The sequence below is a fragment of the Mesocricetus auratus genome, unplaced genomic scaffold (assembly GCF_017639785.1).
Source record: "Mesocricetus auratus isolate SY011 unplaced genomic scaffold, BCM_Maur_2.0 Super-Scaffold_100029, whole genome shotgun sequence".
In the NCBI taxonomy this organism is placed as follows: Eukaryota; Metazoa; Chordata; class Mammalia; order Rodentia; family Cricetidae; genus Mesocricetus; species Mesocricetus auratus.
The window spans coordinates 5,001,129-5,016,851 of record NW_024429210.1 but is presented as its reverse complement, the minus strand read 5'-3'; the positions used below and the strand labels follow the sequence as shown (position 1 = coordinate 5,016,851).

The 15,723-nt window shown below is 35.2% G+C and overlaps 1 protein-coding gene across 8 annotated transcripts in view; it reads left to right on the top strand.

The window, feature by feature from the left end:
- The window catches only part of Grik2 (glutamate ionotropic receptor kainate type subunit 2), a 581,876-nt gene that overhangs the window by 252,532 nt on the left and 313,621 nt on the right, over window positions 1-15,723 (top strand). For all 8 annotated transcript variants that reach the window (XM_005070409.4, XM_040733252.1, XM_005070410.4 and 5 more), the window contains exons 5-7: window positions 368-549; window positions 4,788-4,841; window positions 9,050-9,223. In XM_005070409.4, coding sequence (XP_005070466.1) covers window positions 368-549; window positions 4,788-4,841; window positions 9,050-9,223 — 410 coding nt within the window. The remainder of the gene's footprint in view (window positions 1-367; window positions 550-4,787; window positions 4,842-9,049; window positions 9,224-15,723) is intronic.

The window sequence follows — 15,723 nt, the reverse complement described above, 5'->3', positions numbered from 1 at the left end:
CAGGGCACATTAAATACTTACAAATTTTTCTTTTTTCTACAAGGGTAATAATTTTCATCAAACTAATTCTTTATAGAAAGTTGAAAGACAGTGAAAGAAATATATAGGTATTTTTTACAGATGTAAGAATGAAGAGTAGGAGGGGATAGGACATACTTGATACAAATAACAAAGACTAAATGACAAAATAAAACACTGTATAAAAGAAAAAAAGAACAGATAAGAAGAAAGGAATTCCAATTCTAGTACAATGATCTGCATCAAAGCACCTACACGTGACCAAGATAATTCACACTTCAGCTTACATTTCGTTATTCTATGAGCTACTCTTATTTGCTTCTACTGTTTTTTTTCTTTTTAATTAAAGGTCTCATTCGTTTGCAAGAGCTCATCAAAGCTCCATCCAGATACAATCTTCGACTTAAAATCCGTCAGTTGCCAGCTGATACAAGGGATGCAAAGCCTTTGCTGAAAGAAATGAAAAGAGGCAAAGAGTTCCACGTGATCTTTGACTGCAGTCATGAGATGGCAGCTGGCATATTAAAGCAGGTAATCTTTAAGTTACTTAAATTCTCATTTTCCTTGTAAAATGTTCTCTAAACAAAGTTTAAAGGTAATTTTAGTGTTAAATCATTAAAAAAATAATCAGAGAACTCAGTGTGATTTTATGAAAGAAAATCTGACAATTACATTCAGATGTTTTATATTAGAAAAAATGTATTATGAATATTGAAGGTCTTCAAAACATTGAAATTTTGAATCTAGTTTCAATTGTTGATAATTGTGACAGAAGTTAATTTTTCTTTTTTTCTTGGAATGAGGGAAAAATATTCATGAATAAAATACCCAACCAGTAGGATAAAACAGACAAACATGAAACAAAATTAGCCTCTATGTTTTATCTAATCTTCTACATATGTGTTCTTTCTAATCCCCACAACCAAAGAAACTGGGCTATCTCAGTCTAATCTTTGAGAGACTGAGTAACTTGAAAAGCAGGTACTAGCAAGGAAAGTGCAGAAAAATCAGCACCCAGCCAAGTGATGTTCTCTGCATTCATTCCTATAAAGCCTTAGAAAGAAAAAGGAAACTTCAAAACCCCTCAGTTTGTCAGTAAAATAACACTATGTCAACACTATATAATCCTACTTTAATTTATAGTGTGGAATTACTTAGTAGTCTCCCTTATAATTGAGGGGCTGGTACTTGAGACTAAATGCAGAACAACATGCATTCATTGAGGCAAGTGTGAATTTGAACTCAAATTTTTGTTTTTGTCTTTCAATCTTATAAAATATTGAGCCAATGCTTGCAGGATTAAAAAAACCTGTAGTATAGAATTGTGAAGATTCAGATGTCAAATTATGTTCCATTAAATTTAACCACCATTAACAAATGCTTGCTATAACACTGCTAATTTATTAAGCACATGTTTGTTCAATATTCCAGTATGAGTGTTGGTTTTACTGCAGTGAAATATTTCATTGATTTAGATATTGCTCTAGCTTTATATGTGGGTGACAAAGTATATGAGGGATTATGCTTGTCTTTGGTTTTTGATTTGTTTCATTATGAATGTAATGATGGAACAAACACTAAAAGAAAAGTGGGGGTTTTTCACATGCTTTCCAAACAATACCTGATCACATTTAGAAAAGAGGTCTTCTCTTATTTTCAATACAGAAAATGAGCTTGTATCTTTTCTCTGAACTTTCAACAAGCAAGGTGTTTTCATTTAAGATCTAACCGATTTGTGCTTGCTGTCTCAAAGATGAGAAAACCTCCAATAACAGAGTGCATTCTGCCTTCTTTTAGGTATATCCATTATTTTATGTATTTTCTTAATAAACACTGCTCTGTTTGTAAATGAAGACAAACCCCAAATATTATTTAAATATACTCAGTAAAGATGACCTCCAAACCTCGGGGGTTAGCTAGTGGCAAGCTACATTCTCTGACCTACAGACAGGCTTTATTTGTACAAGAAAGATTATAGATAAGGAAATTGTCTCCATTAATTGGCTTCTGTGCCATTTTCTTGATTTCTGATAGATGGGAAAAGGGCCCAAACAACTGTAGGCGGTGCTATTCCTGGGCAAGGGGTTCTGGGTTGTTTAAAAAAGCTAGCTGGGAGTACACCAGAGATCACAGGAAGCATTGATTCTCTATGATCTCTGCTGCAATTCCTGCCTCCAATTCCTGCCCTGACTTCCCTCAGTGATGGAATATAACTCTAGGACTATGATTCTCAACCTTCCTAATGCTGAGACACTTTAATATAGTTCATCATGTTGTGGCAACCTCCAAGCACAGAATTCTTTTCGTTGCTGTTTCATAACTGTAATTTTCCTACTCTTATGGATCATAATATAAAAATCTGCTTTTTCCCCATTGTTCTTCAGTGCTACAACCCATGGGCTGAAAACTGCTGCTACAAATAAAACCCTTTCCTCCACCATATTGTATTTGGTCATGGTGTTTATCAGAACATGGAAATCAAACTAAGAAGAGGATGTAGTGTGTTGGGATGTATGTGTGTTTCTGAGATTATTCAACATCAGCTGATGTAGGACTATCAAAGATACATATTGAGAGCTAAACAGCAAAAGTAGATGAGCTTTCAGAAAGAATGCTCCATATAAGCACCAGAAAACCAGAAAATGATGGCCTAAGTTAATTTAACCTTGTTATTTTTGAAAAAAATAAGCATTTATTCAATTTAATTGCAATTTTTGCCTAAAATCTTTAAAAGGGAGTGAAGCTTAGGCCTGACTAGGTTTCCTGCAAGGCAATTTTCCTGCATTAATTGATGGCCATGCCTTAGTAACAGAAAATTCTACCTCTGTTCAGATTTCTGACAGAGAATTCCCTAGGGCAAAGTCAAGATGCTCTGAAGTAAAGCCTCAGGAGGACATTTTATCCAACAGGAAAACCATAGCAAGGAATTCAAAGTTAAGATCAGAGAATGTGAAATAAATACCTTTATCTTGGACAAAAATGCAAAAGTGAATGCAAATACACCCACAACTGCAACTTATAAGTATACATATTGTATTATGTAAATCTCTATACATTTATCCTAGACAGTTCTCATGAGTGTTTCCCTAGTGTTTGTAGACTCTAGTTACTTTATTCTCACATTTAGTGTCTCCAACTGTCTTTTAATCATTGTTAGACTCCACATGCTAGAGATAGATTCATGTTTACTCTATTGGGAGATTTATTTATCTTTGTTATGCCCTGTTTTCCTTAGTGCATTTAACAGGTGAACCTACATTATGAAGTTTTTATAGTTTAAATATTCAATACTCTTGATTTAACATTTGATATACTTTATTATTATTAATGATATCCTTGTATAATTTATTTTTATCCATTTCTGCATTTTTAGCTAATGTTTTTAGAAACAAACCATTGATTAATTATGAAGATGAAAAGGCTTCTGCCCATTTTGTTGGAAACAAACATTATTTACTGTAACAGATAATGTAAATGCTTAGTGAGAAAAATATCACATTATTTTCCTTAAGTTAACTACCCTGAGGAAAATGACAGACTCTAGATATCCCTTATGTGGAAGGAATTGACAATAGGGTGGGAGGCTGGGGAGGATGGGGAGTGCGGGAGAAAGGAAGGGAGAGGGAACTGGGATTGATATGTAAAACAAGCTATTTAAAATTAAAATAAAAAGTGATAATAAAAAAAACTTGACTAGAAGTTATAAGATTATAGAACTGTTATTAATTCAAGAAATAGAAATCAGTGATTTTTCCCTAAATTATTTTTTCTATTCAATACTTTGATTGCCAAGCATTAATTATTGTATGTGAACTATTTTTTTGAATTGACTATCACTTTTTTAATTGAATGACTTATTAAAATTATAAATTTTATTCTTCTTAGTTGTTGAATGGTTACCTATGTCTATGAAGCTTTCTTGATCACTGCACACAGGTTCTAGGTGTAAAGGCTACTTAGCAAATTACTTTTTCGTAGTTAGTACTGTGGGGGAGACTATTAGATAAGAATGCTTTATTTCAAATAAGAGCTTCTCCTTCAGCTAAAAAAAGTGCATGGGTTTTCAGTTCTCACAGTCAGTTATTATTCATTTCTCTTACATTTTTATGGTGCAAAAGACAGACATAGTACTTATCACTGGAAATTTAAATACAAAAAGAACTTGATCTAAGATCATTGACAGTCAAAAGTTGACAAGAGCTGTAGAAAATGGAAAAAAAGTAATTTTCATGTGATCTTTGGATGAAGATAAATATATTCTGTTAATTATCCATAGTTTACAAATTATGATTTATGTTTTGTTCATCAGTATTATGTCTCTACCTAAGGTGCTGAGAAGCGGTGCCACGTTACATTGTCTGTGCAGTTCTTTCTACTAATTTCTCAAAAAGTCAATCAAATAAAAAGACACCAATCACTAGGAAATTTGTAGTGAATACATTACAAATATAAGGAACAAATGTGCTAATATCAAGTTTTACATCAATTTTAATGCTGTCAAAATGAAAAGCTATCAGCCTGACCATTGCCAACATTCAAGAAATAGCTTTGCTGTCAAAAGAATTAGTTCAAAAATTCCTTTAATAACAACTAAATTTTTTTACTAGTGGGAAAATTCAGTATGATGCAACTTTATGTACCATGAGAAATTGAGGTTATTTATCAAATCGCATGTTCTATCTTTACCTTTCATACTGAAATAATGTGTTTCAAATTATGTACACATTCAATGTTAATTGTTTTGTTTCTTTTATTTCTTTACCTCTTAGGCATTAGCTATGGGAATGATGACAGAATATTATCATTATATATTTACCACACTGGTAAGTACTTTATTACAACATAAAAATAATGCTACTTATTTTATGTCTCTTAAAAGGGTGGAAAATGTGTTTTTGAGTGAGAAGTAATATAATAAATAACATATTTTTACATTGTATTATTTTGATTCAACCTGAAAGGAATCACATGACAGAACTAATAACACTTAAGGGGAAGCTGATGGTTTAGAAATATTATTTCAGTTATCGCTGGAAAATGATTTGTGTCTGTTTATGTGGCTCCAGAGACTTTAAGGGCATTGTTGATTTTAAAATTAGCCTCCCCACAAAAAAATGATTTAGGCCACCATAATGTGTCATGCTCTTACTTCTGTTCTTTGTTTGTTGTCTGACTTTGGGTGCGTTTTTGATATAAGGCTTCCTAATTGCCCTATCAGTTGACTAAATTGCCAATTTTTAGTAATTTTAGGACAATATTATTTAATATGCAATAAGAAAATTGTATGCTACCTTTATAGTTTGTCTTCAAATACCCAAGAAACTTTCTTTATTATGCATGAAAGGATGTATTTACTGTTTTATGAATGGTTCTTATTTGAAATCCCTTTTGTGCCCCTTCCCTACTTCATTATTTTTCTTTTTCCTTTTTGCTGTATTGCTATATAGCCCAGGATGTATTTGAGCTTGCAATCCTACCAGTGTCTTGTGATTGCTAGGATTATATGTGTGCATCTCAAGGCCCTTATTCACTTGTATTTCCTTTTCTCTATAGTTTATAGTTCTGATTTCTCTTGTGATGTAGTTTTCTATCTCTTTCACTAATCCTTTCCTTTGCATTTTCAGTGTCTATACTGATAACTTTTGGCCTTTAATTTGTCATATCTTTCATGATCAATTATCACCTTTGCTTAAATAATGACTAAAATGCACGTGCTCTATTTTCATGGCTGTTACAGTTATATTCTAAATATTGTGATGTTGCTATAAATTCATAACATTAAATATTAATTATTTCACAAACCAATTGCTCTTTGCTTTCACCCAGATCTTTAGTTAATATTTATTCTATATCATCCATAAATTCTTATGTTTTCTTCTTTTCAGTATAGCTTCTATAGTAGAATTTCTTTCTATTCCATTGATAATAACACAGTCTGTGTTCTTCCTATTTATTCTAAAATGTTGAAGTTACTTTTTTTGGCTTTAGCCATTATTAAAATTCTGGAGACAATGTGGCTCTGTGGCGCAATGGATAGCGCATTGGACTTCTAGTGACGAAAATTCTGGAGACAATGATTACTCTGGGCAGAGTTCTTTGCACAGTTTCCTATATGTCACATACAAGCACCAAGACTGGATCTGCTATATTGCTGCATCACCTATTCCTTGATGATTTTCACAGTTTATAAGAAACTTGGAGAAGATGGAATTGTTATCTTTCCTTATCACACAGTTCTGCAAAGTGCTATTACAACTTGATTCAACATAATTATAAAATGTTGAAAAATTATATATCATATTTAAGGAAAGAATAAAACAATCATTTTATGATATTTATAACTAATTAGGCTATAACTAATGGTCTGTACTTCTTTAATTATAACCCAAATTTCCCATTTTCTTTGCTCTGTGTATCTTTTATAAATGCTCTTTTTTTTTTTTTTTTTTTTTTTTTGGTTTTTACGAGACAGGGTTTCTCTGTATTGTTTTCGAGGTTCTCGGTCCAGCCCAGCCTGGAACTCACAGAGATCCGCCTGTCTCTGCCTCCCAAGTGCTGGGATTAAAGGCATGTGCCACCACCGCCCGGCTGAAATGCTCTTTTTCAATCAAAGTTATTTCAGTCAATATTGTCATAGGAATGAATCATGCTTTATATTTTCTTACTCATATTTCTACTAATTTTTGAATCCCCAAGGCTTTATCAATATGCTTGCCATTCTTTAAAGACAAATGTATGTGGAGGAATATGGGACAGATTTCCTTATGTTACAAAGTACATGGTTGAGATCCATCCGAGCAGAAGTGACTGGACAAGAGTATATGTATTCATTGAGTGTATGTTGTAACTGACATGGTGGTAACAAGGAGAATGGGATCTCTGTTAATTATGTTATGGTTTGCTGAAGTGTACATAAGAGTAATATAATAGGATAAAAATATGGTATCATCTAGCAATAGCTAATTAGGTAAATTATATAAAAACCTGTTTATTCAGATTCTCCTATAAATGAAGAACTTTCAAATATTGGGTGGAAATCTGCTGGAAAGAAAGACTTCCTTCCACCTTTTTAAAAATTAATTAAATTTATTCTTTGAAAAATTCACAAATGTTTATAGTGTTTTGTTTATTCTTGCTACTAGCCTCTCTGATTTCCTTCCTACCTCTGTCATGCCCTGCCCTTTTCAATGTAGGTCACTTTTCCATTTTTGTATCTCTTTACCTTGTCTTGTGACCTATGGAATTTAATTAGGAACATTTGAGTGTCAGTGAGGGAAACTCTCCACTGGGGCCTGGTAAGCTCACTGTTTCATACTCAATTAAAAGCAATGATTATTTGTCCCTTAGAATCCATCGTAACCAATAGTTCTACAGGAAGAGTAGGGCCCAGTGTTTCATGTTTATGATTGCCTGCTGACAGTTTGAATGTTATGTAGGCCCAGTGTAGGCAACCACAGTTTCTGAGATCATGATTGCAATGAGTGTGTCATAACTTGAAGCTAACATTTTCACAAACCCTTACTCTATCTTCACATTCTGATATTTCTGATTTCTCTTCCTTTATGTTCTGTGAGACTTAGAGATGTTTAGCACTAAACAGTCAGAAATCACTTATTTTAAGCACCTTGAGTAGCCATGAGTTTCTGCATTCTGAACGGTTCCCTGTCTGGGAGTGTCACTCCAACAGTGAGACAATGTGTGTGGTAGAAATGAAAGAGGCTCTCATATCCTATTTTCATAGGATGTAGACTAAAGGAATTTTTTTCCTTTTATGGCCTCACTCTGGAAAAGTTGAGAGAGGGTTAGAGAATAACTGTATGCTTCTATACATTTCTGTTTCCTTCATCTTAAAATACTCAGTATGCTAAGCCTCCATATTTTGTGTAAAGTGGTTTGAGCCACATTACAACTCAGATCATTATTGCTATGTGAAATGTCATTCACAAAAAAACTCACCAAGTAGCTCATTTATTTGTAACTTCAAATTCCAAATTCGCTCATCATTTTAAGTATTTTCTATCTTGGCATATATTGCCATACATTAATAATTTCCATCTTCAGTAAGGCATATCACATCTCTTTGGATAGATCACATAAATTGAATACTAAAATTGCAAAGATTCCTCTGCAGTAAAGTGTACAACTCAGGACAACCCCAACTGCTTTCCAATGGATTTTATACCTTCCCTCTAGAATGTATAACAGTGTGAATAGGAAGCAAAATGTGCACAGAATCAGTAACATTCATGTGGCTTGGATTTCAGGATGTATAGGATGAGCTAAAAGTTTCCTTATGGAAATTAGAACGTGGATGCAACTATCGTATGATGTGTGTCCATATGATAACATATAGCTTCACTGATAGATTTGCCCTCACATCTGCCAGAAAAACTGATAGGCAGAACATGAATTTTCATGATGTAAGGATTTGAGATTTCAAGAGAAACAATATTTATTATGGTAAGGCCCCAGATGGGTCATATAATAAAGATACTACAAATTGCCTAAAGTAACAAGATTAGTGATATTAACAATTTTTTCTCATCTTTCATGTAATTTCTAATATTTAGAGCACTATTTCATAATTGGCTCCTCCATAGTAAAAGCAAAAAGTAAAGCAAAAGAAACAAACCCAAACAAAACAAATCTAAAATGTGACTTACTTGTTAAGAATTAGGACAAAGAAAAAATACTTCTGTTAAAGAAAATTGCTGTTACATGAAATATAACGCCCAAGTCTACTTAACAAAAGAAAGATTAGAAATATTGAATGTATGTTACAGAAAAAAATTGTGTTATTCTGTTGCTTAAATTATAATGTAATCAGTAGATCTTTGTTCATGTGCAAAGTATACACATTTGCCTTGTCTGAACATGAGGGTTGTTGATTTGTATCTAATTGATTTGTGATGCTTGACATGACTTGAGGTATACTTTGTAAGTTTTCTAAGGAAAATAGAAAGTGATTATTTCAGCACTGTATTCTTGTGAATAATCTACTTTGATAACAGAAGGACATTTTCTGTTTTAGGACCTCTTTGCTCTTGATGTGGAGCCCTACAGATACAGCGGTGTAAATATGACAGGGTTCAGAATACTAAATACAGAGAATACCCAAGTCTCCTCCATCATTGAAAAGTGGTCAATGGAACGGTTGCAGGCACCCCCAAAACCTGACTCAGGTCTGCTGGATGGATTTATGACGGTATGAATACCTATTTAAAAATCAGCTTGTGTGTTCTTAAGTAGTATTAAATAAATCATTAAATCTCCTGGGTACAAACAGGAGTTTGATGTTTTGACAAAAATATAATACCTGAGGTACAATTACAAATAATTCTATTAGCTTTACATTGTTACTGCTCTGGAGGAGGTGGGACCTGGGAGAATGGAGTTTATAACTGAGGTTGACTGAAGTTTCGTGCAATATCCAAATTCATTCAGTTCCTCAGACCATTTATACTCTTGAGTGTTAAGAGCTGTTACATGAGCAATGTTCTCATGAGTTCAAGTCATGTACAATCACAAGAACAAGCCACACATGGCAAAAACTTTTTTCCATAGGGGCATATAAATGATAGTTTGAATATTTAATTGAATAACAACAGCAAGCAATAATGAGTAATCTGAAGTAAAACAAAAGCACATTCCAAGAACAATTCTGTATTTTGAAGAAACTGAGGCCACAAGACTCTTGTTTTCTTCCTTGGAATTATAATGCAAACACTCAAAATTCCCCTAGCTCCATCCTTAAACTGAGTTCTGACATGCTGCCCCCTTTAATTTTTCAATAGTAGAATATCTAGAGTGATTTTGATTTGAGATATTATAGAGAAATCTAATTGTCACTTGATGCATGAGTATCCTATAAGCAAACAAATTGAAAACACAATGAATAATATTAGACTAGCTAAAATAAAACATTATGTGTTATACTCTGAGTATAACAGAGATCCATACGACATCCAGTACTATTAGTTACATTATTATATTGATCAGAAAAATCTAGAGAATAGCTTAAAAGTGACCCATATGATTATTGGTTATGTTTTCTTGAAGAAAGTAAGTACACATTCATCTTTAATGGAAATACACATGTTATAAGGGTCTATGCAAATGTGCAGTGATTCAAATCCCATGAAAAACTAATCCTTTCTCTTCTTCAGATGGATGAGTCAGTCTCTTATGGTCCCAAGGTTCAGTTATAAACAAAGAGTCATTAGTAAAGTAATGTCACCACTTGGTGCATAGCGCCTAAACTTGGTCTCAGACTTGCAGATGTGACTTTTGACATGATTTATATGCCCTTTTTAACTTTAGTGGTAGGTTTGCTATCTTTCTGGTAACCACTATTGTCTCCTTGCCCTCTGCCAATGTCCTTGATGGCCTAGGACTTGTGGAGCTAAAGAGAATTTCATAATGTTTCAGTGGATCCATCTGTAATTACAGATGCTTAAACTACACAGGGATACCTAAGGTAGTTCAATGGTCTGTGGAGCAATGTTCTTGAGTTCTCAAACATATATCACCTTGAGACAAATCTTTTAGTTTTGTAATTTAAATTAGAAACAATCTTGTTTTACATGTCAATCCCAATTGCCTCACCCTCCACTCCTACCCTGCCCCCCACTAAGCCCCCTGTTTCGCCCCCTTTCTCCTCCCCAGGGAGAGTGAGTTCTTTCATGGGTTGAATCTTCAAAGTCTGTCATATCATTTGGAGCAGGGCCTAGACCCACCCCTCTGAATCTAGGCTGAGGGAGCATCTCTCTATGTGGAGAGGGCTCCCAAAGTCCATTCATGTACTAGGGATACACTACCAGAGGCCCCATAGGATAACCAGACCTCCAAACTGGCGTCTACGTTCAGAGGTCTGGAAGATTCCTAAGCTGGTTTCATAAGGATGATCCCAGCTGACACCCTAAGCATTAGTCAAGACAACTTTTTTTTGGTATTTACCAGACAGGGTTTCTTCTCTGTATTGTTTTGGAGGCTGTTGGTCCAGCCTGGCCTCGAACTCACAGAGATCCGCCTGCCTCTGTCTCCCGAGTGATGGGATTAAAGGTGTGTGCCACCACCGCCCGGCTAGTCAAGGCAACTTTTAAAAATGAAGAGTATATAAAATGCAAGAAAATTCCTTGATGCTGACCTTCTAAAATACTTTAAATAATTGTTATTTTAATGTACCTATGTGCTCTTTCAATTATATCCTGTCCTTGAGGATAAGGTATGCTGGTAATATGAGTAATACTATATTCTTTACAAAAGTTATTATTTTTATTGTTATTGTCTGTCCATTGTCTGTTTTATAGAAGTAGGCGCTCTTGTAACAGCAAAAGTTTGTGTAAAAGAAAAGTATGCCGCAGAAGCATTCTCTGGTGATTTAGGTTCACTTCAAGAAAATTCAGAATATCTGGACCATGGATCTCTCCTCTACACTTTAGATGAGCCATCAATAAAATAAATATCTTTGTGTAAAATGAGAGAAGGTTAGGATAATTTTGTAATCCCAAAATGAATTCATATAAAGAATCCCATTGTTTACCTACTGGATAATGATTTCCTAAACTTCCATGGCAATCTGAAAATGAAATTTAAATCCATAGAATCCTGAATTGCTCTGAAAAACTGTTGTTAGTTAAAAGAAGTGTAATACAGACTGGATTTAATCCATATAATTCTGACACACTGTCTTCACCTGCTTCATTAACTGAGCAAGAAGAGTACGCTAAGAAGTTAGTATTTTATGACCCTTGTGGTGTAAATGAATAACACATGCGGCAGACAATTTACTGGGGAAAATAAGTAAGTTTAAAGGAAGTGGAGTATTCACAGTATACACAAATGTCCTGTTAAGTCTGGATTCAAAGAGCTGTAGTTCTTCTTTTACCTCTCATGGTAATATGCAAGGGCTATAGAACACCATCTCTTCTTCTAAAGTTTTAGGTAGATTGGTTAATATATAATTAGGTATTTCTAAAGTGATACATAGCCAATTAAGGATCTCTACTAATTCCTGAAAGTCATTAAGTGTTTTTAAAATTGTCTAATGGACTCTTTTTGGTGTGTCTTAAAGTTGTTCTAGTAACCAGTTGTACCAAATATTGCAGTTTCTGATCTTTGTACTCTTTCGTGTGCAATGATAAGTCCATTTTTATGGTGCATATCCTGAGTCTCTTCATCTATGGAGTATTGCTCTTCCTCTTTGAAGTTAGCTAATAGAGGATATCATTCATATAATGTATAATATAAGCCTGAGGGAAGGCCTGCCACACAGGCTCTAAAACTTTTCCTACATTGTATTGACACATAATAGAGGAGTTTTAATGCCTTGATATGGTGTGGCCCAGTGATATCAAAACTGAGATTATTTATGATTTAGTAAGGGATCAGAAAAGGTAAAATGCACCTTACCATCAAGATGATTATGTATATTACAAAAGCAATCTTTTAGAAAAAAAATTATTGAAGGCTAATCTGTCTGAATAGCTGTGGGCATAGGTAAAGCAGTCTGTAAAGTTCTCATTGGCCACATGGTGGCATTAACATTCTGTAAGTCAGTCATCAATCTCCATTGCAAAAGCAAGAGAGGTTCTTTGTGCCCATTCTCCAATTGTTCTCTGACTAACTGGTAAAGAGCCTACAACTTTTCTTTAGAAAGGGGGCATTGAGATGTCCAGACAGGCTCACTAGATTTCTGTGTAATTTTGTAGGTGCTATTTTTTAATGGCCCCTATGAGAAACCCAATCCAGTTTTATGATTTTGTCATGTGGGAATATAGGTTCAAAAGTCCCTTGAAACACTTCCTGGTCCATTTGGTTTTTCATATGCCATTGTTTCCATAGTCAATACATTCATGAAGACTAGACAGCATTAGAAGTGGGAATACAGTCTCTCTTCCTCTTATCCCCTTCTCTTCTTCCCAGCTCCCACTTTCCCCTGCCCCTCATCGTGTTCCAAATCTGTTCAGAGGATCTTGCCTCATTTCTCTTCTCTTGGGTACTATGCATATCTTTTAGGTTCTTTCCTGTTTCCCAGACTCTCTATCAGTGGAAGTGCAGACTGGTACTCTCCTGATCCATGTCTAAAATCCATATATGCGTGAGTATACACCATGTTTCTCTTTTTGTGACTGGGTTACCTCACTCAGGATGGTTTCTTCCAGTGCTATCCATTAACCTGAGAATTTCAAGATTCCATTGTTTTTTCTGCTGAGTAATACTCCATTGTGTAAATGTACCACATTTTCACTATCCACTCTTCAGTTGATGGGCATCTAGGTTACTTCCAGGTTCTGCTATTACAAATAATGCTGCTATGAACATAGTGGAGCAGATGCCCTTGTTTTATGAATTTGCCTCATTTGGATATTTGCCTAAGAGTGGAATTGCTGGGTCTTGTTGTAGATTGATTCCCATTTTCCTGAGGAATCTCCATACTGCTTTCCAAAGTGGTTGTACAAGTTGGCAACAGGAAGTTTGAGTGGGGGCATGAGGATAAGGGGAAGAGGGAATGATAGGTTAGAAGACAGATCAGGCACCAGTGTGACCTCTAGTGATCTAAAGGGATGACACCAATTGGCAAGCTAAGCAATAGTGTAGAGACCGCCTCGATTGCCCATTCCTGATAATGAACTTGATGTCTATAACCATCCTGGAGCCTTCATCCAGTGACTGATGGAAGCAGAGGCACAGTTAAACACTGAACTGAACAAAAGGAACCCAGTGACAGAGAGAGAGGAGCAATGAGCAAATTGGCAAATAATGGGCTGGCAAAACCAGAAGAGACAGCTGATCTGAACAGGGGAGAACTCTTGGACCTCAGACGGACAGAGGCGAGTCCAGCATGGGACTGATCCGGACCCCCTGTGAGTGTCAGGGAAGAGGCCTGGGCAACCTATGGGGCCCTGAGCAGTGGATCAGTGTTTATCCCTGGAATACAAACAGACATTGTGTGTCCATAGCACAAAGAGGGATGCTCTCTCAGCCTGGACTCTTAGGGGAGTGCCTGGACCCTACCCTGAGTGAAATAACAGACTCTAGAAATCCCCTATGTGGAAGGAATTGGCAATAGGGTGGGAGGCTGGGGGATTTGGGGGATGGGGGAGGAGGGGAGGGAGAGGGAACTGGGATTAACATGTAAAACAAGCTACTTAAAATTAAAATTAAAAAAATTAAAAAAAGAAGTGGGAATACAGATCTCTGCCTTAGTTTGTTGTAGAAAGTTTCTCCCTACCAAGATTTGTTGCAACATTAGTAACTGGCTGTGGGACTGCCATTATGTCTCCTGGACCTTTTTATTGTATTTTCCTTTCATTTACTGCTCATAGGTCCATAGTTAGAGTTGAATTTACCTCATAATAGGCCACTTGGATGACCATTCTTCTATGGGTATAGTAGACACATTAGCTCAAGAATCAATTAATCCTGTAAAAGTTTTTCCTTTCATTTTTAAATCCAATAGGTTTTTCATTTTTTCTTCAGTAAAGTGCTTAAAGCTGTAGTTTTATCTGTACTACAAAATCATCCTTCACAAAGTATAGTTTTTCATGAAGGGACTACATAAGGCAATCATAATAATTGTTCAATATTTTCTTCTGCTTTAAATTGCCAATCAGTGGGCACTATGATCATGACTGCAATTTCTCCTATATAATCTTCTTTAATGACTCCTGTGTTAACTATGATTCCTTTCATGGATAAACCACTGGAACTCAATAAAATTCCAACTGTTTCAGGAAGTATACGTCCTCGTTTCTTTGTGGGAAACTTAAAAAGACATTGAAGGGGAAATGGCAATATCTTTAGGGTAAGGAATATCAATAGCAGCCTTTCCTTAAGTAGCAGCTTGTAACAAAATAATAGATTTACAATCTGAAACTTACATGAATGTCATTGTTCTTGGGTTTAAACACTCTAATTTTACAGGAACTGATGGGGGCCTCTCAATTAATAATCCTATTGTTGACATGTATTGTTATTGTTGCTAAGCAATGTATTGTCCCATCTTATCCTATTTAGACTGGCATTCCTCAGCCCAATGTTTCCTTTCCTTCATTTAGGGCATAAGCCAGGCACTCATTGATCTGAGCATTCCTTTATTGTAAGAACAATTTACACTGTTCTTTAAGTGGCCAGGTGGACTGCAATTGAAGCATTTTGCTGACTTTTTTCTTTGAACAGCATAGGATTGTAAAGCAGATAATTTTACTCTATGTACTTAGGTTTCCATATTTCTATCTATCTTCAGAAAGTCCACAACATTTCCTGTGTCTCTCTTTCTGAGGTCTGATTATGCCTTGGCAAACTTCATTTGTATTATCAAAACCAGCTGTTTTGATATTTACAGGGTCATCTCTTAGTCCCTGTTGTTGTAGCTTTCTGTAGGATTCATCTGCAAACTGTATTAGCACTGAAGAAATTAAGAAGGGTTAATAGGTCCATAGAAAGCAGAAGCCTTTAGTAAAATCTAATTCTTGGTAAAGACCTTGATTTTGTTGAAATTGCACTGGAAATATCAAGTACAGCTCATGATGCCAGAGAGGAACTGGCAAGTGATTTCTTATCACTGCATTGTCTTAACTTGTCTAGGATGTAAACTTAAGCATTTTCATAGGCTCTCCTAAGTCCTCATTGGGAAGTGGAGGGAATTCAAGATTAGATTGGTTGTTATATCCCTCATCCCATTTTTTAGTGTCATCTTCAGGC